This window comes from Microtus pennsylvanicus, chromosome 19 (genome assembly GCF_037038515.1).
Source record: "Microtus pennsylvanicus isolate mMicPen1 chromosome 19, mMicPen1.hap1, whole genome shotgun sequence".
NCBI lineage: Eukaryota > Metazoa > Chordata > Mammalia > Rodentia > Cricetidae > Microtus > Microtus pennsylvanicus.
Window position 1 is genome coordinate 8,717,192 of NC_134597.1, and position 24,270 is coordinate 8,741,461.

Here is a 24,270-nt window from a genome sequence, read left to right on the forward strand (position 1 = left end):
CAACTCATGGAGAGACACACTATGTCCTTCCTAGTTGCTTGAAGAAGGAAAACAGATGTGAACAATCAAACAAAGAAACAAAAAATAATGTCAGTGGTAATGTTCACAAGGGTCTCAAAGTTGAAATAACCCAAATATCCATCAACAAATGCATAAAAAATTTGGTTGGTTAATGAAATGAATAATAGGGAGCAGTATCACTAAATGATATGTGGACATGTATTATAATATTAATGAACTCTGAACCCAGAGAAAACTATTTCATATTAAATGTAAAGAATTAACAAATCTATATAAAAAAAAAAAAGCAGCTCCATACTTACACAGGTCACGGGTTAATGACTATAGAGTACAAAATTTCTTTGAGCAAGCTATGATAATGTTTTAAAATTGAGGGAGTTATGCATACACCAGTCTGTGAATATACTAAAAGGCACTAAACTGTCTTTTTTTAAATGAATTATTGCATAGTAAAAATCATGTCCAATGTAACATTAAAAATACCACACTTGTAAAATTCCCAACTATTTATTATATGGCTACAAAAGAATTCTATCTTGGACAAAATTAAAAAAAAAAAGACACGGGAGTTAATTTTCGCTCATACTTTCACATTTTTGTTCAAAAAAGATTCTCACCAACTTAGCTTTTAGATGATGCTATCAAAATAAAAAAAATAGCACAAGAAGCGTCTTGCAAACTTTTGCTACAGCCAGGATATCACAGCCTTGCAGAGTTCTACCCCAAGGTTGAGACGCCACCTTGTCTGATGAGAATTAGTTATGTTTGTGGAACTTTCATGGGTAAAGCAGTTCAAAGCCAGCGCTCTTACAACATGAGCCAAGGGAGCTGAAGAAGCTCCATTAAATTTTACAGTCAGAGACAAGCAAAGAAATGTATCTTAGCTGCCGTCAAGGCTTTCTATATGAATTATTTGATTCCATAAATCCAAATCTGCTTTGATGACTCTCCCATTAGAGATATGCAGTTGCGACTGCAAACTGTCAGAAGAAGCTGTTTTATAGAGCAGCTGAACTTGGAGATCCTACTGTATTCCTGTAATTTTCTATACCAACTCAGAAGCCAGGAATACACCGATGCTGGCTCTTCCTCTCCAGAGAGCCCTCCTCCCCTCCATAGTAAACCATAGCCAGTAAACCAACAAAGAATGGTATATAAAATATAGATGGGCATACACCGGGATTTTTCAGACACCCATGTTCTCTCATAGAATCATTCTCTAAGATTAAAACAAATGCATTTTGTAATATATTTTTCTACTGTCACACTTAAGTTTTATATGCTTTTAAAGTGAAGCATGATTTGGTAAAGACAAGGGTCTTAAACTTATCATCCAATTTTAGTGCACCAGGTGTTGTAGATGAACCACACTATTATCCCTTATGAGAAATTTTTTTTTTTCTAATTGAGCCCTATTCTTAAAGGCAACCAAAGAATCTTTAGGGAATTAGGGAATAGCACTCCCACAAACCAAGCAAGTTGGCAAAAAGAGTTAGCTACACATGCCTTGGGACCATCATGGTTCACTTTTCTCACATTATTCACCCCAGACTCCACCAGAGAAAGACTGTTTATTCAATTACTATAGAGCTACTCAAAATTGCAGCAGAAAAAATAAGACAGTAAATGAACTTTACAAATAAGTCAAAATAGATACTACACAGTACTGTGATTTATAATTTGTTTTAATAATAAAAAACCCATAGTCAGATATCAAGGGAATAAAAGCTGAAATATCAGAGAAGCAGAGGAGCCAGTGACTAGTTCTTACCTATAAAAAATAATCCTTGGACTCAAGGGGGCAAGATCCTGTCCTTATGAACTGTCTTGAACTCCTGTCTCCTCCTGCCTCATATTCCTCTCTCTGCTCAGCCATTTCTTTTCCTGTCTTCACCTCCTTGGTTTTGTTGGTATTAAAGGCATGCGATTCCCAAATACTGGGATTAAAGGGCTGAGCCACCACTGCCTGAGTCTGTTTCTCTTTGAGACTGTACCAATCTAGTGTAGCCAGGGTGGCCTAACCTCACAGAGAATCTGTCTGCCACTGTGTCTGGAGTGCTGGGATTAAAGGTGCTTTGGTATACAAAGACTCAAAAATCTACAATAAAATACTTGCTAACTGAATATAGACATATATAGAAAAAGATTATCCACTATGAACAATTGGGTTTATCTCAAAGATGTTTCAATATACACAAGTCAATAAATTAATAAACTACCTAACTGAATGTAAAGGCAAAAATCACATGATCATCTAGCTGAAGAAAAGACCTTTTACAAAAATCTACCACGTGTTCATGATAAAGGTCCAAGAGAATGTATAGGATTAGGGGAATGTGGCCGGGCGGTGGTGGCACACGCCTTTAATCCCAGCATTCGGGAGGCAGAGGCAGGCGGATCTCTGTGAGTTCGAGGCCAGCCTGGGCTACAAGAGCTAGTTCCAGGACAGGAACCAAAAGCTACAGAGAAACCCTGTCTCGAAAAATCAAAAAAAAAAAAAAGGATTAGGGGAATGTACCTCAATACAGTATGTTATATATGAAGAGCCTATGTAAACATCATTCTAAATGTAGAAAAACTTGAAGCAATCCCACTAAAATCAGAAACAAAACAGAGTTGTCCACTATTCACAGTCCTTTTCAATACAGTACCTGAAACATGAAGTGCACCAATACAACAAACGAAAAAACTTAAAGAGATGCAATAGTAAAACAAAATGTCAAACTATCCCCATTTTCAGATGATATGCTATTATACATATGGAATCTCAAAAATTCTACCAAAAAACAAAACACTTCTAGAAATGACCAATTTTAGTAATATGCCAAGATACAGAATTAATTTACAAAAATTATTAGGTTTTTCAATACACCAACAACATTCACAAAGAAAAAGAAATTATAGACACAAACACATTTACAATGACCTCAAAGAAAACGTGAGTGTACAACTTGAAATATTCTGTAGCAAACAGGAAAGTACAAAGTAATCATGGTAGTCTTGGGGAGCAATAGAGAGGGGGATAGCAAGGTACAAATAATTGAGGAAATGGGAAAAATGGGGAAGGACTTTTAATTAGGGAATGCCAAGGGAGGTCAATACAGGAGAAAAAAGGAGGATGGAAAAATAATAAGATGTCTAAAAAATCATAAAGAATCACATTATCTACTTTCCTAAAATGGCATGAAATACGTGTAAACTTTTGTACACATATAAAATTTAAATCAAATTCACCTAGTGGGGCAGATAATGCTCTACTCAAGGGTCATAGACTTTCTAACAAAAAACCCTAACCTCAGGCTTAAAAAGCCCCCTTTTTAGTTACTGGTCAGTTTTATTTAAGAGACTCTACCATCATTATAATCTGTTGTTGTTCCCTTTTGTTATCTCCCAGAAGTGAAATTTATGTTTCTATTAATGAAGACGCCATCCACTTCAGACACTGGACTGGGAGGCGCCAGAACTGGTCCTGACCTAAATGATTCCTTCCTGAGGACTAGTTTTCATGGCATAAAAGGCACAATGCTAGCTTCTAAGGAGGGAATCAACTAATATCCCTACCTGAGTATGATGTGTATGATCTACAACAATAACCAGCGTGATGTGTGACCCTACTGGGCAATGGTAGCATGCATATCTTGGCAGAGACCAAGATCTCTCTAATTGGACCCAACAAGAGTAAAATCATGCCGGCAATGAAAACCTAGCAACTAACTACCCAGGGCTAATGAAGTCACGGGTCTTTAAGGAAAACCTACAACCTCTGCTTTACTCACCCAGCGTAATCCTTACTGATATTCCACACCTTTGTCCTTTTACTCACAGGCAGGTGTCCTTCTCACCCTTCATCAATGAAGCTTCATTGTAACATATAGAGGCCATTACTGAAAACTGCTCCAGCTCAAAATACAGAGAACAATGGCCTTGAGTTGCCCTGCTCCAACTGATACATCAAAAACACAATTCTTAAGCCCAAGGCTTAGGCATAATTGGGCAGGAGTTGGAAGAAAGATCACAACAGCCTAGGAATAGGAACGGTTCTGTTATTACATCTCTTAGAAAGGTCAGAGAACACTCAGAAAGTCTGATCAACATGATATAAACAAATACTACACCAATAGACAGGCTAACATGAAGAGATAAATCTTTATTGTCCCACCCCATATAAGAATTATAGGCAACTAAACTAACAGCAGGAGAAATAGTTTTCTACAAAGAACTCACAGTTATTTATTCAATAGCAAGAGGTCAGCTCTGAAATTATACATATGGAAGTAACATTATGCAGATTGAGCAGTTTTTTACTGAAATATCTAGGAACAAATGTGTCTAACAAAAAATGAAAATGGATCATGAACTTAAAAATAGTAAGAGGGCTATATGGGAAGATTATAGAGGAGAAGAGAAATGGGAGGAATTATGTAACTACATTCCAATTTCAAATAATAAGGAAGTTATTCTAGAAGTTTGTGTAATTAGTGTCACTAAAGGCTGTGCTTGTCTTGCAAAGTTTACAAGAAAAGTGAAGGAAGTTCATTTAGAACAACAATTGTATGAAATGTGTATGTTCCCCTTGCTTAATATTACAAGTATATTCTTTTACTCCTGGAGATGTTCTATACATACTTTCTTCCATAAACCAGAGGATGAAAAGTCTTAGAGAATCTCCTTAGAATCAGAGAAAACTCTGCATTAGCCTGCCCATTCCTCACCATCCAAAACATACCAACACATCTCCCCATCACCAAGTCAACCTTCCTATTTATTAATTTACTTACCTACTTATTGATTTATGTGTGAAAGAGTATGTATGTCCCCACTCCTGTGTGCAGACACATGACAGTTGTAGGAGTTGCTTTTCTCCTTTCACTTTGGGTATGCCAGGGCTCAAAGACATAAAAGCAGGATACTTTACCACCTGAGTCATCTTGCTGGCTTTCCTTTGAGCCATCTTGCTGGTTTTACTTTGGTCCTTTGTAAAAAGTTTTATTGTTTCTCTCTCTCTGTCTGTCTGTGTCTCTCTTTCTCTCTGTCTATTTCTCTGTCTCTGTCTGTCTGTCTGTCTGTCTGTCTGTCTGTCTGTCTGTCTTACTCTCTCTGAAGCCTGGCTGGTTTTGAGCTAACAGCCCTCCTGACTCAGCTTCCTGAGTACTTGTGTTACAGGCATGCATATGATCTCTCTTAGCCTCTATTCATTTTGTTTTGTTTTTAATCAGTGTTCCTTCTCTGCGTGTAATTCTATCTGCTTTAGCTTCTGTCTACTTTGTAAATTGTTTATCTTTCAAGCTTATATTGTGGGAATATATCCCTTGCTTGTTCCGTTTTGCAAAAGAGTCAGTGTGTCCTGTACTGACAGTCAGTTTGTTTACTTTGAATGACCTATTGAAACTTAATGGGGATTTCCAAGAGATACAGATTCACATGCTCTTTAAGTCTGCTCTCCTGTTCCTGGCATAGAGCGTGCCATAAAATAGCCACTGCAAACCTGGTTCTACTTAATTGAGCCTGCTCGACACAAGCCAGAGAGGAAAAAGACCACCTATTTCTGTGGCTGGCATCCTCTGAAGTTACAGAATGTGTTTTCTTTACCTTAACTGTCCCCTCTGGATAGCAGGAATACATTGCCTGTACTATTCTGCTTGGGTTTCTTACCCATACTGTCTTCACAATGTTTTAATCAACGTTGACTATTTGTAACACAAATTGGAATTTGTTGATGTGATTGCAGACAGATACTACTAAAAGAAAAGAAATTCTTAGAAATATATGCAAGCACGGTAGTTGGTAGATATGGTCAGACACCTGGGTGGCAAACAGAGGAAGATGGTTAGATGTAAAGTCTCTAAAAATAAAACTTTTACGTGGTGGGAGATGGTATAACAACTTGCATAATAAATGCTTTTATGGAGTTTTATTGAGCAGAAAAATTAGCACAAAGCACACTAAAATAAAATTGAAAATAATTAATATTTTAGAAAAAAGTATGAATAATTGAATAACATTGCAAAGCCTGTACTATAAATAACACATACAAAACACATTTCACATGTTGTAATTTTCTAATAGATAAATAATTAAGTTCTGTGTAATGATTTAGCTATAAATGAGGGGGGGTGTTTGGGCATACAAATCTATATTTATATGTTTAGGACACATCTGGATAGATATGTGTGTTGTGTGTTAGTGTGCTTATAATGCTACATTATTGTGATTCTACCATAAATTTGAAATGCTCAATGCAATTTAGAAATATATAGGTAAATATGTTTTAATGGGCATGAAACAGTTTTTGCACAGCTGGATTTCCTCCAAGTAGAGATTAAATAGTTTTGTTAGTAATATATTGAACCATTTAGACTTAAGTGTGTAAATTGTTAGTCTAACTATATATGTGACCTAAATGTCTAATTATATATGTGACATAAATGTATACACCAAAACACATTGCACTTTGGGAAATGCAGCGCTCACTTCCTCTTCACACATCACAGAGTTAACTCATCCTGCCAAGAATAGTCTCGGGTGTTACTGCACTAGGCTTTTGGAAGCTGCATCGCCCCTCTTGAGGAGTCTCACCTCCAGCATTCCCAGCACGGCAAGGATGTGTGCAGTCTCAAGGAAAAACATCAAGGCAGAATACCCTGTGCTTTCAAAACTGTACTCTGTTTAAAAGCACTGCCTTTGCTAAAAAGGGGTGATGCTCTTTGCCCAGCAACAGGCAAGGAAAACAAAACAAAAAAAACCACTATCAGATGTAGTAAGGCACAGGCATCGCGCATAGATCCATAGAGGAAGAACCAAATCAAAAAAGTAAAAGATGCTAACTACAGACATTTCCCTAGGGGTGAGGAGAGCATTTTCAGTTCACACTGAGATCACTGACATGTAGTAGATAACTGTTTTATGAGTAATTACCAAACATTGTTTAAGTCCTGTACATGTTTATCTTATTTTCTTTAAACTATATTGAAAAGTAGACCATAATGCATACCTAATTTATAGCTGAAGAACAAAATTTAAAAAGAGATTAGAAATCACAGCTCTAATTTTTTGAGCAGTTCATGTATAGCTGGCCCAAAATTCTGTTCTGAAATATCTTATTTTAATAAATGCAGATTTAGGTGCGTGTAAGTTAGTGCTGCTTTCATTCTAACTGTGGATTTGGTCCTTCAGCAGTGTCGGGGACAGAATCTGGGACACTGGGTTGGTGACGTTTACTCTCACATTCTCAGATTCTGACAGAGTGAATAAAAATAACGTTTAAACAATGTAGCCCAGTCTAAGGCCATAGAACCCTCAATGCCTCTGATCTTGTCTAATCTTGGAAGCTAACCAAGGTCTGGCCTGCTTAGCACTGGATGAGGAAACACCTGTGAAGAAAGGCACTGTAGACTTGCTGGACACCATTAATGGCAGACACCATTAATCCCAGAACTCTGGAGGCAAAGGCAAGCAAGGTTTTTGTGAGCTCAAGGCCACCCTTGTCCACAAAGTGAGTTCTAGGAAAGTCATGACTACAAAGAGAGACCTTGTAAAAAAAAAAAACATAAGATGATAAAATGTAACCCAATAGTTACTATTGGTACTCTGATGTCACTATTTAACACATGCTAAAACATATCTGTAAACACATTCATTTACAAGACTCAAATATCTAGCTATTGCTAATGATATCATAATCCAAGGAAGAACACGTATGGAACAAACCTTGCATAAATTAAATTGTTACCTCTGCAAAATCAGTGTCTACCTCTGATGATTAAGGGACTTGGTTTTCCACTGAGGTCCTGAAATAGCTTTAAATTGTCTACTTTGATAGTGGTTCACGTTTTTCCATTTATGTATGCAAAGTATTCACTCAATAGCCATTGTTCAATTGATTCCTACTTGTGGCACTCAACCCAATAGTCAATGGAGAAATCTAAGTGTCTCTCTGCCTTAACTACTAGGTTCCCTGGTAACCTGACCACAGTGTCAGCACAATGGGATGTGACTTATTTCCACCTGGTCAAAGGCAGAGTATATGTCCAACTTTCCCCAGTCATGTCTTTCTTTATGAGAAAAGAAAAAGTACAGACAACTGTAATAGTTATTGTTCCATTTCTGGGAGACCTTGACCAAGGTAGTCCTAAAGGGAGGCATTTGATTTGGAGATTATGGTTCCAGAGAAGAGTAGAGTACATGAATTTTTGGTATTAGTCCATTATCATCATGATAGAGAGCATGGAAGCAGGCAGGAAAGCACGGTACTGGAGAAATAGCTGAGAGTTTTATATCTTCTTCAGGCAGCAAGCACAGAGAGGGGCGGGGAAGAGAAACTGTTGCAGTCTTTTGAAACCTCAAATTCCTTAGTAACCAAATAAGTTGAAACAAAGATCCATAGAAACATATTTATATTTATAATTTGCAGCACTTGGGGGCAACTTCAGAATCTTTCAATAGGCGAATTGATAGACTGTGGCATTTATAAACAATGGAGTATTATTCAATACTAGAATGAACTACTAAACAATAAAAAAAACTTGCAGGAATTTTACAAGTTAAAGAAGATAATATGAAGAGGCACTGCATGATTCAGCTATTTACCATAGAAAAACTCCAAATGTAGAGGCAATAATATCAGTTGCTGCTAGAGACTCAGGGACAGCAAATGAGGAATAAATAGACTGAGCACAGATAATTTTATGTCAATGAAATTTTCTTATAAAATACCAGCATGACATATCATAAAGCTTCATGTGTATGTCAAATCCATAGAATGTATAGCACAAAGAATGAACATTAAAGGAAAGCATGGATTAGTTAAGATAATGAGTTAAGTAACATATTGTATCAAATATATAACATTGGCACAAGGGTTCTTTTGTTTGTTTGTCTTTTGTTTTTGTTTGTTTTTTTTTTTGAGACAGAATTTCTCTGTGTTGACTGTCCTGGTGTAGATTAAGTTGGCCTCGAATTCACTGAGATCTGCCTGCCTCTGCATCACAAGGTTGTAATAGTAGAAGAAAAGGAGAGATGGTAAGTTAATGGAAAGAGCAAATTCTACTTATTTTCCCATACACCTAGAACAAAAAAAAAGGACACGGTACAGTATAAGCCTCAGGAACTTGAACTGCTTATTCAAATAATTGCCTACAAAGTAAAACAAGCCAACACATAAAGCTGGAGCAATGCTATCCAGATGAGGAGCTATTGGCATTGATAGCTGTTGAGAGAAGGAGAACCCTTCTTTTTGAAAGGTGGCCATTGGTGGTTGCACAGGCTCCAGTGTGTGATTTCATCATACCCATGCACTATGGCCAGCACTAAGCGATCTTACTGGATAATAAAAACAATAAAGTGAACGAATAAAAATAGGAGTGGGAATGGGAAGCGGTGGCACACGCCTGTAATCTAAGCACTCAGGAAGCAGAGGCAGACACATCTCTGAGTTCAAGACCAGCCTGGTTTACAGAGCTAGGTCTAGAGCAGTCATAGCTATACGGTTCTCAAAAAAACAAAAAACAAACAAACAAAAAGCCAACCAACCAACAAGACAAACACACAAGAACTAAAAATTGGGGCAGGGGGGAAAAAGTTAGAAAAAAAGGCAGGGGATATGTGTTTGGAAATCTGAGGAGAGTTGAAGAGGAGTGATATAGAGTAGACATCAAACTTCATCGTATGCATGAAACTCTAAAATAAGATTTTTTAAAATATGTGTAATTTCAGTCTCTTGCTCAGTCCCCCGAGAACCATTACAAAATGAAGTACAAAAGCTTCTATTGCACAATTGACCTTGGGATTGTTATTAAGAATATTCTTATGATTTTCAGTAAGTGACAATTTAAAATAATAGTTAGGCGTATGAACAAATAACTTCATTTTCTAGATTTTCTTGTTTGTCCCTTATTGAAATCAGCAGACAAACAGTTGCAACCAGTTGAACCCTTGCGAATTATATCTGCGATGAATTATATTTGAGCGTTAATCTTAAGAGGACCTAGTTAAATACTTTCTGTTTAGTACCTGTAAAACTTCGCAGGAACTTTTACACTTCAGAACTTCTGTTATCTTTCTATTATAAAACATCATAGTATTGAAATAACCAGTATAATCAGGTAGGATCTAGGTTAAAACAATTCTGTATGATCTCAATCTGTGTGCATTTCATTCTATAATGCTACATTTCTTATAACCTGTGGTATTTTAACTATATCAATATAAGATAAATAATGTATTTAGAGGGAAAACAGTGTTTTTAGAGAGAGCTAATATACATTTTCAGACTTGATTGAAGTTACAAAATTGTGTAGAAGAATGCTAGCAAACTATTAAAACCATCACTGTTGAATTTTTATGTGAATGAAGCATTTCACTAGTACCTTATAAATGTTGCTATACTAAATTCTAGAGAATATATGCCATAAACCGTAGTGGAGATAAAATAAAATATTTTATTGTTACTCATAGGCAATGTGCCCTTTCATGGATGGAGATGAAAGAGGAAATGATTGGGGATGGGAGGGGGAATGGGAGACGGAGACTGGAAGGGGATGTTAGGGAAGGGAGGCTGCAGTAGGAATGTAAAATTAAAAAATGAATAAATATTCAGGGACACAAGATAATTTCATAGGTAACAGAGACAGAATGTTTTCAAACACTCTGACCAGGATGAAGTGATATTGGTGCTCATCCTTTCATCAAGTTTATGAGTAAACCAAGTCATGGTTCAAGGAAAGGCACTTTCCCTGCATAACTGAAGTTCACGAAAAGTATCTGTCTGGTATGATAGGTCTCTCTTTTCCTATGTAGGAACTGGTATGAAGAGATCATTCTCTGTAGACACTTCAGGTGACTTTATTTTCAAACTACAGTGACTCTCAGTAAAAGAAACTAAAAGGAAAATGATTACATTTCACTTCACATTGAAAATAAAGGTATCATTTCAAAATTAGTTATGTAAAGGACACTGTGACAATATAGTTATGTTACATGAACCTAATGTGAGAGGCATTCTTCTTAAGAGATAATTGCACTTGCAAATAATTCAATTCTAAATAATGGACAATATTTTCAATTAGGACATAATTGAGAATAAGTCTCCATGACTTCGGTTGGTGGAAGCCAAATGTTCTGATGCTGTGAAGCACATTTTTGTCAATCTCTTCTTTCTTGTAGTGTGAAATTGTTGGGTGAATATAATTAACCAAAACTATTAGGTGAATAATTCCATAAGCAAATAAAAGTATAAACAGTAAGAAACCATTTAATACTTAAAGTGATTATTTGCCATCTAACAATATCTTATTTTTTTCAAATTATAATGACATCAGTAATTTGGCATACTGATGTAATATATCATTAACAATTCATATAAATACAAGTTAATTTTAATTAGCTATAATATAAAACAATTGAAAATTTAAACTTTTTAAATTTATTTTATTGAGCTATACATTTTACTCCATTCCCCTCTCTTCTTCTCCCCTCCCATTCAACCCTCTCCCATGGTTCCCATGCTCTCAATTTACTCAGGAGATCTTGTCTTTTTCTACTTCCCATACTGATTAGATCCATCTAGGTCTCTCTTAGGGTCCTCATTATTTATTGTCTAGGTTCTCTGGGATTGTGATTTGTAGACTGGTTTTCTTTGCTTTATGCTTAAAACCACCAATGAGTGAGTACATATGACAATTGCTTTTCTGAGTTTGGATTACCTAATTCAATATGATGTTTTCTAGATCCATTCATTTGCCTACAAATTTCAAGATGTCATTTTTTTTTCTGCTGTATATACTCCATTGTGTAAATGTAGCACATTTTCCTTATCCATTCTTCAGTCAAGGGGTATTTAGGTTATTTCCAAGGTGTAAATCAAAGGACATGGTCAACAAGAAAATTTAAATTCCATGTCTTTTGTCAACAATAAAATTTAAACTCGCACACCTTTAATCCCAGCATTCGGGAGGCAGAGGCAGAAGGATCTCTGTGAGTTTGAGGCCAACCTGGTGTACAAGAGCTAGTTCCAGGATAGGCACCAAAAACTACAGAGAAACCCTGTCTCGAAAATCCAGGAAAAAAAGAAAGAAAGAAAATTTAAACTCTTAATATGTTATGTACTCACTCATAAGTGGATACTAGGTATAAACAAATTATGTTGAGCCTACAGTTCATTATCCTAGAGAGGCAAAGTAACAAGGTGAATGAACCTTAAGAAAAACTTATAGATCTACCTGGAAAGCTGAAATTGACAAGACCGCCTGACAAAACTGGAAGCGTGAGGGTGGGGGAGAAGAGAGGGTGGAGGGGAACAGGAGGGACGAAGGGAAAGGAGAACTTGAGGGAATGGGATAATCGAGATGGAGGAAGGATAGAGATGAGAACAAGGAAAGAAATATCTTGATTGAGGGAGCCATTATGGGGCTAGCAAGAAACCTGGCTCTAGACAATTTCCCAGGAATCCACAAGGATGACCCCAGCTAAGACCTTACTAAGCAACAGAGGAGAGGGTGCTCGAACTGACCTTGCCCTGTAGCCAGACTAATGGATATCTTAAATATCACCATAGAAACTAATGGAAGCAGAGGCAGAGACCTGCATCAGAGCACTGGACTGAGCTCCTTAAGTTCAGTTGAAGAGTGGGAGGAGTGAGAATATGAGCAAAAAGGTCAAGATCATGATGGGTACACCCACTGAAACAGTCTATCCGAGCTAATGGGAGCTCACCAGCACTAGTCAGACTGGGAAGGAGCAAGCATAGCTCCAAACTAGTCCTTCTTAATGTTGGTTACAGTCGCATGGCTGGGGCAGACTGAGCGGCCACTGTCAGTGGCACCAGGATTTATCCTTTCTGCTTTTACCGGCTTTTTTGGAACCTGTTCTCTTTGGATGGACACCTTGCTCAACCTAGATATAATAGAACAAAATCTATTATATACATGTATGAAATGTCTAAAGGAAACAAGTATAATCAATAAAAAGAAAATTTAAGCTCATATTTTAAAAAATAGTTTAGTTATCTCTATAACAAAATCACCTTGAAAGTATAGAGAAAGGCTTAAATGCTATTGGTTATTCAGTTGAATCATAGAGCTTGATTTCTACTGTGTTGTTCATTAATTAATTAATTTCAATATCTAGCACTCTAGCCATCATGTTCATCCCATAACCGCTGCTCTCTTAGCAGTTATTCATCTTGCATGATATTCCCTGTAATGCTTTACAATCCCATACCAAAGAATTTCTGGAATTTCTTGTACTTTTACATTATGATTTAATAATCCACATCTATCATTGAGTACCTGTTGCTCTTTCCTTACAACTTTTCTGATAATATTTTCTCAACTTGTTTAACTAGTTTATGATGTTCCCCTTGAGAACTTAATATTCTTTGTGAAATATCCTTTTTTTTTACATTTCAATATTTGCTTTTGTTAGCAAACCACTCACAACTTGAAAAATCATAATTGACTTCCGAGCTTCCTAATTCAGCACAGTTCCCTCTCCTAATCACCCGTTAGATTTCTTTGCATTAATTTTATCCATTAGATCACTGTACCTCAAGTTCAGTGTACCATAACGAAACTGATATTCTTCCCAGTCCTAAGAAAACTGATTTTCTTCTTGTCACCTTGTATCTCAATTCTTGGGTGCTGAAATGATGGGTACCCTTATGACTTCTTTAGGCATGTTAAATCTGAGCTGATGCCTTCTGAGATACAAAGCAGAGCTGTTCTCTATGCTTTACTATAACATCTGATGCTCTTTCTGTTCTCTTATTATACCCACAGCTTTTAGATTCACCTCTCTTCTTTCTCATCAAATGATAATTTAATTATCTTCCTAAGCTTCCAATACCTCTTAACCTCCTTGTATGTTAAGCTCTAACAGCTTTTTCATAGATTTAGAATTTTCTTAAAATCTGTTTGAAATTGACTTCATTGATATTAATACTTCTCTACTGAGTCATGAGCTGCACTGTCATTGAGACATTCAATATCTAGGAATGTTTAGGTAAATCTTTATTTTTATATTCTCTCTTCCTACTCTGCTACACTTTATATTTGGCAAAAAGCCAGGATCAAAAGCAAAAGGAATTTCTCATTGATCTATACCCTCAACTATTTTATCAATTACATGACCTCTGCTCTTGTACAATGTTCATGAGTATGGTATGCCATGTATTAATTATTGTGAATTTATAGCATTGTTTAGTTTTAAGCTGGTCAAGGGCAAAGATGACAAAATCACATTCACCCCCTACTAAAGTGAGAACCAACTGAAAATCTTCAATCACTTTGTTGTAAATTGACCTAAAACTGCCATATAACACATATAATATGTTATCATTCATATATCATAAATCTAATATACTCTGCATAAGTCACAAACACTTTACTACATGAACACGTTGTACATTAAGATATGTGCATTTGCATATATATTCATGCAAATAAAAACTTAATGGCTGAGTAGATATTTAAAAATTATCTTTTATAATCATTGAACCGGGTACTATCTGAGGCCACCATAATGGACATCATGCTGTTGACAGTTCAAGCTCCTTCCCCAGATCTTTACAGTGAAAACTCCACCTACATGATGTCATATTTCATGATACTTCCTGTAAACAGTTGAAAGAAAGAACAAGTTCCCCTGATTGGAGCAGATGTACTCAACTTTGCTATCCTCCTCTCCCAGTTCCTTTACTTCTACCTTTCTCTGGCTTCATTTCTCGTTTGAACCAAATTTACTTGCTTGCTTTTCATCAAAGATAGACATGATTCTATCACCTCTGTATTTTTGGTTACTCTTTTCCTCTACAAAAGTCCTAGTTCCTCTGAGAACTATTCTCAACTCATTTCAGACCTAGTAACATCTCCCTTTCTCTAAGTGGGTTAAAAAAAAATAAGAAGAAAGGAAATATTATTTTGTCCAACAGGTTAAATTCTCCATTATTTTCCATCAAACTGGAAATCACTGTGGAAAAATAAAAAACAAACAGTAACACCATCCTCATCCTCTTGCTTGCACAAAACTTGGCAATGCACGAGTTAGTTTTTCACAACCCACTTGCTTATACCATTGCATATGTGGGCAATCAAAAGCAAATGGTATCAAACTGTAGGCAGCTGAGGAAGCAGAGGTCAAAAGTCAAGCAAACTATTCATAGAGCAAGATAGAGCTGAACCTGGCACTGGACTCAAGGTCTCCATCCCCTTGATCCCGAGTGTTTCCTTCTATTTTAAACTGTTAATTGGCTTGTGTTCCTGCCAATTAATGTTGGCATATATTGGCACCTGAGAGGCAGCACAGTACATGTTGAATACACTCCCTTTCATCTGAATTACTACTTGACTCATGTTCCTTTGATAGTACAAATTTCAACTACCCCAGCACTGTTTGCCCAATATTTATCTGAGAAGCCCGTTCTAAATACTACCAATTACTACCAGTTTAGGAAAAAATAAATAAAACTCCTAATTCTTTGTTTAAAAACCAAAGGAATTAATTTGATTTTATCTGCATTCACCCACCAGTTGGTCTTCAAAGGGTTAGCAAGAATGATTTTGCTTTGACTAGCCTGTGTCCACATGCAAAATGCATGAATGTGGACACAGGCTAGTCAAAGCAAAATCATCCAATATTCCAAGGTAAAGTGTATTTTATCTTTAAGTCAGTTTTGTTTAGTTCCCTCACTACGTTGTTTGGATATGTGGTCCTTCTTTAAACGTTCAGTCATCAGTGTGATTCTGGTGTAAATTGATCTGCCTCCTCAGCAGGGCTAAGAAGGACTGAAGCCTGAAAGGAGACCCTACTTTGCGATTTAGACACTTTTTCTTTTGCCTCATCCCATTCAATACTTAGGAAACGCTCAGGAACTCTCAAGTCATCCTCAGCCCTCAGCAACGAGAATACCTCCTCCACTTTCTTCCTGTGAGTGTATGAAGTCTCAGGCAGGCTCGTGAATTCCATCTCCCATAGCGGACAGAGAGCATCCACCCACCCCGCAGAGAGGGGAGCCTGAAGCCCTCAGGTTTTGTTGTCTGAGGATTCCTGCCTCTACAGAGCTTTCTTTTCAGGGAGAGTCTTAGGAGCAGTGAGTTGCTGCCTTTCTTGTCTGGTCGAAAAACAAAGCGAAAAAAAACTTCTTTCCGGGAAGGAAAAGTTTCAAAACCCACATGCTAATCACTCCACACTGTAAAAACCATTTTAACACACTCTTTATAAATTGCGCTATCCAGTCTTCCCTAAGGGTCCCTAGGAGCCTCCCTTGCTTCTTACTGTTCGATCTGTCCTCACAGGGTGTCCCCGAGTGTCCCACACACCACAAATGTACACTTAAGAAATTTAACTCTGCCCCCTCACATATAACAGCAGTAAGCATACTGTTGGCCCAAACATAACATCAGCAAAACTGTTTACTTGTTCTTTGCGAGACTGTCATTTTAGAAAGTCTCAGGCTGGAAACCCAGAGAAGAAAAACACTTCACTTTGTAATGAAAGTACAGCGCTGCCCTCATTCACGGCCGAGCTGCCAGAGAAACAATCACCCCAGTGACTCACTGTTGCCTCTGAGTTATGTTGTTCTTTCCTGATGGCTTAGGACGTGACCTAATTCGCTTGCAGGAATCATACTTTTGACCTGAGGATCCCGGCATAAACAGAACCAGCTGGAAGGACAGGGATCCCTCCAGGAGTCCCCAGCTCCCTATCATGGTCCCGGATTTAGAGATGGAGGAAAGGGCAACTCTGTCCCACTTACCAGTCCTCCACAGATAGAGGGTGGGCACCTCGGCGTCTCCCTGCGCCTCAGCCCCGCGGGCGCCGGAGCTCAGCAAGAGCAGCAAAAGCAGCGGCAGCCGCAGCAGCTGCAGGACGCCCCGGCTCGGGGACGCTAGGCGCCCGGCTCGCAGCCCCATGCTGTCCACAGCCGCTCCAGCCTCTGGAGCTGTAGTACTCTCGCGGGGAACCGTCCTTCCTTCTCCAGCAGAAGAAAACGCAAAGCTTTCTCCGCTGCTATTGTTCGCTCCAGATGAAAAGCAGCCAAAGAGCAACTATCACTAGGGAACAATAGCATCCGCGGCGCCCGTGGACGCCACCGCCGCCGCCGCTGGCGGGGATGCTGGCAGGGATGCTGCCGCCGCTGCCATGGCGCGCAGACTGGCAGGTCCTAGCGGCAAGGGACACAGACGGCCGCAGGGGGCCCCAGCTGACAGAGCCGGCCCAGAGCTCTGCGAGGAGCAGCCCCCGCCGCCAGCTGTAGGGAGGGGAGGGGGGCGAGAACCGAAAGGAACCGAGGGGACCCGAGGGGACCACAGACGGGGGCCAGCGAGGGCACAGGGCCAGCACCCAGACTCCACGCGCCCGCCCCGAGAACTCCCTGGCACATGGTGCGCTGAAATATGTTCGCAAGGATACACCAATGAAAGGAATCATCTCGGGGCAGGCTTCAGGATGACGAATAACTGACATTGAAATTCATCGTCACCCAAGGAGTCAAATGCTGATCTAGTGGCGTGTTATTCTCCCTGCATATTTACACAAAGCATCAGCGTTGGTCATTTATTCTGAAGCCGTACCTTCCAAATCACTTTATGCGAGGAGCAGTATTATGAATCTATAAAGGAACAGACTAGAGCTCACTGTCAAAAAGCAACTGAGGACTTTCTAAAGTGTTTATTTTTTTTTTTTTTGACTTCAGTCCATTCTCAGTTAACAATGTGACCATGGTTAGTCTGTGTCAAATTCAATACATTGTCTTGTCATACATCGTCTTTGAAAGTGAATTCGTACTTAAGAAGAGTGCGCGATGCCGTCTAATTGCGTGAGTAAGAATATGCAGACACTGTTAGCTGGATCCTAGATCAACCGTGAAGTGAATAAAAGTTCCATTCCATTTCTTTCTCTCCTCTCTCTGTTGAAAACACACTAATAAGCAAGTCTCAGAGGTGGGGAGAAAAATTAAAGCACAAATGTGTCAGTAACTCTAGTTGGCTGTTTCCCAGTTAATAAATATTTTCACTTACATTTTATTCCTGAGACTAATATCTCCTGATTCTGTTAAAGGTGCTTTTCACAACCAAAATAGGAAAGCACATGGCTTGTTCCTTTTGTTCTCTGTTTTCATTTTCTTAGATCAGTGCTAACAGAAGAATGTGAGCAGTCAGATAGAGCTTTGTCCTCCTGCCACAGACTCACAATAACAGTCTTTTATTATTAATTCATTTCCTCATAAAGCTTAAATAATGTCAAGGCAGCTAGCCATTGAAAACAAAGCAAAACAACAACAAAAATGTCCCAGCAACCAAAAGCTAAGGATAACTATTGTCATTTGGTTCCTAATCTCACACTACCTACAATAACATTTGAAAAGCAGAAAACTTCTTTTGGTGACTTTACTCACTAGGATGCAGCCACCCAGGACTCTGAAATGGGAAAGCTACTGTTTCTTATGGAGGAAGCCTTACATAGTGCTCCCTGGGGAGGCTTGTCATTCTACAGAGCTTTCCAGACACAGCCCTTCTGCATGCATTAGATTAAAAGCAGGTTTGATCAAATAATTCCCAGGTCCTGCCTGTTTAAGTATTCTGACATCAGAGGAAATTAGCTGCATTCAGGGTTGCAAATTTGGTCTTTGTTTACTTTTCACTGTGTTAGGCCTCTAAGAGGGAATTAAAAGCTCAGAGAGCCCTGGCCTGTGTCTGTGATTAGAGGCAATAAGCCAGTGTGGCTTACTATTTCTACACTGGTGAAAACTAGGCAATGATCAAAAGATTATAGGTTGATAGGGATACAAAGGAAGCCTGATCCTAACTAATGTATGCTTCCCTGAAGGAGCAAGTCTTTCAACGTTCCCTCTGTCAAAGAAGAAAAAGACCTGCCCTGGCCTCCTGGGTTCTGTTCTCTCAGAATTTCCTCCTCCTTGCAAGGCCACCCTGCAAGGAAGCATCTCCCTACCCCTTCTGGTTGTACTTCTCAGTTGTTGTTCCTGCCCAGCCCTGAAGTGCTGTAACCTCAAGCTGCAGGTTGTGTTGTTAGTGCCAATTCATGGCATTTTCCATAAGCCCCAAGTCAGTTCACCAGGTGGAGAGATTCATTGTACAACAGAAGAGGCATGGAAGGAGGCAAACACAGGAGCTGACGTCCGAGCTCGCTGCCTAGACTTCCTAAAGCCCTCAGAAGACACACTCTGTAGCTAAATGTCAAATGAAAATTTAAGATTAGATTTTCTTATTTATCCAGGATTGTATAATAATTACTTATCCATACAAGATATTAAACATGACAAGCTATAATGTTAAGGCTAATTTCAAAATGAGAATCTGTTATCATTTAAAATACCTAACTAAGGTAACACTTGTGCAGAAGTGTCTGAAATTTTTCATCAGTAGGTTCTCCTCTTTTAAATGAAACTTAAATCAAGCTTAGGGGACCCCTACCACACGTACACATGCAAATGTTCCGTAGTAATGGAAACATCTCTAAATAGTGGTATCGAAACTAAGTCATAAGAACATATGTCTACATCAATGTCACATTCTGTTCATATAATGCCATTACTGCACTTGAGGACAAAAATGCTTGGGTCGCTGAGGAGACAAGGTGATGTATATATTCAGATACACAACTCCTTGAGAAAAAAAAGTACTGCTCACGTGGATTAACTTTATCAATAAACCTGATACATGGCAAGGGATAGCAAGAAATATACATCTTTGTTTTCTAGAATGATATAAATAATAAACAAATGTTTAATGACACCATGTCAAAATGCAGTTCTGAGACATCTCAAGGATGCAGATTTAAATTGGCCATCTGTACAGCCTGCCATGAAGTAAATCAGTCACCATTTTTTCATAAACTGTTCAAGTATTAATGAGCCAGGACTAAAAGTGTTTTCCAAACCAACAGAAGATAAATGTAAAACATTTCTAAATACTAGAAATGGCACAATTCTTACGCTATTCATTATAAGTATGGTATCCTTAATTGCCCTCTGTTATCTTTGCTCTCATTTAAAAACCATACTGTATAAAGGTATAAACATTCATACACACACACTCCTGCATGCGGGTATGCATGCATGCATGTGTGAGTGAGTGTGTAAGGTGATACATAAGGCAAATATAAAAATTGCTTATTTGATGATTAAAACTATCTTAATGTAATTTTATGAATATACTTAAATGATACAATATTGACAGAATTATTTATTGATACAATATTACATAGATAATTATGTAAAATGCTTATTTTGAAATGAAAATCTTAAATTAATTTCTCCACATAGTTGCTACTTAAGTCTAATAACAACAATCAAAACTCAAAGGAATTCTATTTATGCATCCTCTAGGTGTCATACTTAACCAAGATTTGTATTCAACAAATTTATTTTAGAATCTTTCCCATCAATCCTCTGCTACACCCATCAAATTACAAAGTAAAAAACATTTCCCATGTATCTTAATAGCCATGTATCTTACTTTTCAATTTTGACTCATATTTGTCCTCGATTTCCCTTCCCATTCCTTTTTAGTTACCAACAGAATACTATGTTGGTTTTTTTGATTGGTTGGTTAATCAACTAGTTTCGGATTTGGAGTTTTATTATATTGTAATAAGAGGTAAGATGTTAAATGTTAAGGTTTTACAGAATAATATTGTCATATATTATCCATGTTATTAAAACTAGAGTCTTTTGGAAACAAAGGAGATTCTATTTTGTGCATCAGGTGAAAGCACTATGTTTAATTGCAGATGCTTCAACATTGGGGATAGACTATTTACACATGCTCTTAGACTCAGGGAGTATCCTGTTCTATGTGGTACATAAGGCATCAGTGGTACTTGGCAGAAGATAGCAGTCAATATGTTTGAGTAGTCTACCAATGGTAACTAGGGAGAATGTTTTTTAGAGAAGGGAGCACTCTGGCTAAACGCAGTGATTTGTATACTTGAGAAACACAGGAGAACAACACACTAAAAGACAAGATCACTGACTGTAGTGGCATTTCATTTGTATTTTAATAAATAAAGCTTGCCAAAAGATCAGAAAAGTAAAACAGCCCTACTGGTCGGCCTTACAGACCAGGCAGTAGTGACACACACCCTAATCCTAGTAGCTACGCTAGTTTGAAATAGAAACCAGACAGTGTATGCCTTTAATTCTAGTGGTACTCACCTTTAATCCCAGTCCTAGACAAGGTTATAAAATGGGAGGAGACATCTCTCAGTCTCAGACTCATTTTGGGATTCTTGAAGGCAGGATTATCATTTCAAACTGAGGTAGAAGCAAGACGCAATGGTTGGCTGTTTGCTTTTCTGACCTTCTGTAGTAGGAGTTGTGGGCTGCTTCCTGCTGCCCTGCTCCCGGCCACTAGCTAGCTTTACCCGAAATAATTACATGGAAACTGTATTCTTTTAAACGCTGCTTGGCCTGTTAGTTCTAGCCTCTTCTTGGCTAACTCTCATATCTTGCTTAACCCATTTCTAATAATCTGTGAAGCACCACAAGGTGATGGCTTACCAGGAAAGATCTTAACCTGCGTCAGTCTCAGAGAGAAGAGGCATGGCGACTGCCTGACTAGGCTTTCTTTCTCCCACAATTCTGTTCTGTCTTCCCTGCCTACCTATGTTCTGACCTATGAGGCCAAGCAGTTTTCTTTATTAATTAACCAATGAAAGCAATAGGTAGATAGAAACCCTCCTACATCAACCTTCAGGTGAACCCCAATTTCTCTCTTTGAGTTTTTTTTAATTGTGTATAATTGACCAGTTATTAGTAGTGTATTGATGTCATGACACCCTACAGAACGATAATGAAGAAACCTTGGCCTTTAACAAACAAATAGACAAACATGAAACTAATAGAACAGAAGTTTTCTTTTGTAGCTAAAATATAAACTTTTTTCTCCTTCAGTGGTAGAGTAGAAAAAACCTGAAGAACAAACTGAAAATCTTAAGAACTGTTTGTTGATAACTTCAAAAGTAATGGAATGATATTCTGAGTCAAACCTGCTATATCAAGACTAGGGTCTACTGAGAAAACCCTGTGCTTTCTTTCTGTTTTTGTTTTTCAGCAGCTGGAGTGAGCAGCTTGTTCTGACATGCAGCTGGAACCCTACCACCCCATCACAGGCTCAAAAGCAATGGGAGAAATCTCTAAAATACTCAGCAGAGCCACACCTTTTCCCCGTTAGTTGATTACCTTAGGTAGGTAATAGCAGTAATGGAAAGATAGCATATCCAGTTGTCTGCAAATAATTTGTTTATAAGATTATTACTTTTCTCACTGAACTGTCTTGGCATATTTGTTAAATGTCAGCTGACCATAAATGGAATATTTATTTCTCTTCTTTGGTAACGATGCCAACTTCAAGCTTATACAAATTATTCAGAGGAAATTGTGAAGTACATTAAAAGCTTTAGTTTTCTTCTTTGCTAATCAAAGTTGTCTGTGTTGTCAAAAGCATTTTCGGGAGATTTTTCAGCTTCCACAAATTGCTGACAAAGATTTAAATGGAGACAGTAACAAATCTCCAGATAAATTTGAAGAGCAGTTAAGAGTCTACTGATTCATAAGCATGGATATGCCATCCATTTATTTACTCTTCCTAAACTATTTTTACACATGTTTTGGGTTTTTCAGCACAAGAATATTCCATATGTTTTGTGAAACTTTCCCTTAACCACTTATTAATTTCTTATTTTTTAAAAAATATTTTTCTGCCTTTGATTTCAGATTTTTTATTGCTGGATCATAAGAATAAAATTAACTTTTACATATTGATGTTGTGTGCTGCAATTTTAGTTAATAATTTTTACTTCTTGAAAATTTCATACATTTATAAATTAATTTTGACCATATCTACCACCTATTATCTCCTCCAACTTCTGAAAAAGCATTAAATCTCCTCACTTACTTACAGTGTCTTCTATCTTGTGTTTATCTGTTTGAGCTACAGATATATTACCTTCAGTTAAATTCGTTCCTAAAATTTTATTTCTTTTTATGTTATCATGAGGTTATTTTGTTCATTTTTGTCTAATTTATTGTTGATTAGAGAGGTTGTATTGATGTTTTTATCCCGAAATTTCACTGAATTTACTGATTTTGATGTATTTTGATGGAATCTCTTTGTAGACTCATATCATCTGCACAAGGAGATAATCTGACTTATACATTTCCAACTATGCATTCTCATCTCTATTTAAGTGCAGTTACTTTAGTTAGGACTTTCACTAGAGTATTGAATAGAGGCGAAGAGAGCTGGCATCTTTGCATTATCCTGGAACTTAATGCAAAAGCTTTTAGTTTTTCCACATTGATTAATTACAATGTTAGCTCTCCCTCGCCCCGTGTCTGTGTAGTGTAGTATATGCATGTGTTTTAATCAATTGCCTTTATTGTGGTGAGGTAATCTATTTTATTCGGGGTTCTTGCCATGAATGGATGTTGGACATTGTCTACATTGTCTACATGGACTACTACTTCCAAGTCTACTAAATTGATCCTGTACTTTTTATATTTGGATGCATTAACATGGGGCATCACATTGTATGATTGTAATACATTCAGTTACATTTGAATCCAGTGATAAATCCCACATGATTATGGTGTCTAATCTTTTTGATGTGTTGTTGAATTTGATCTGATATTAAAATTTTGAGAAATTTTGCATTTGCGTTCACCAACGATTTTGACCGTTTTGTATGAGATATTTTTATCTCAAACTGCCTGGTTACATAAAATGGGTGTGGAAATGTTTTTTTAATTTTTTTAAATGTCATAATTCAGAAGTCAGTATTTTTTTCTTATAGTTGTTAACCACTTTATTTTACAGAGGTGCCACTTTTTCACTCATTACTTGGTTTTCAAACTTTTGGGTTGTCTCTGTTTTCTGACATTTCTAAACAATGTTATTTTTAATATAAGTACTCATCTCAGATAATTTTGTTGCTTCTGTTTCTTGCTTATGTCTTCTTTTATAACCGTGGATACAACTACCACCTTAATTCTAGGGCTTTTTAATGTACCCTTTGGATAAATTTATTTACAGACACTCTAGGGATCACAGTGAGTATCTCAACTTCTCACTGTCTACTTTAGAACAGTCATAACTTAATTCACACAAAGCACACTTCTCCCTACATCTCCTTCCTCCCCCTCTTTTCTGTGTGTTCTACATAAGTGACTACAGCAAAACAGCAACATAAATAATCCTATGTAAAACATCACATGACTTGAGAAGTTAAAGAGTTAAC

General features: G+C 37.5%; 1 protein-coding gene across 1 annotated transcript in view; it reads right to left on the bottom strand.

Moving 5' to 3' along the window:
- Thsd7a (thrombospondin type 1 domain containing 7A) overlaps nt 1-17,410 on the bottom strand; it is a 365,115-nt gene extending 347,705 nt beyond the window's left edge. Inside the window, exon 1 of the mRNA XM_075953378.1 lies at nt 16,769-17,410. Within this exon, the coding sequence (XP_075809493.1) occupies nt 16,769-16,925 (157 nt within the window). The 5' untranslated portion in view covers nt 16,926-17,410. The remainder of the gene's footprint in view (nt 1-16,768) is intronic.
- Between the last annotated feature and the right edge of the window lie 6,860 nt (nt 17,411-24,270).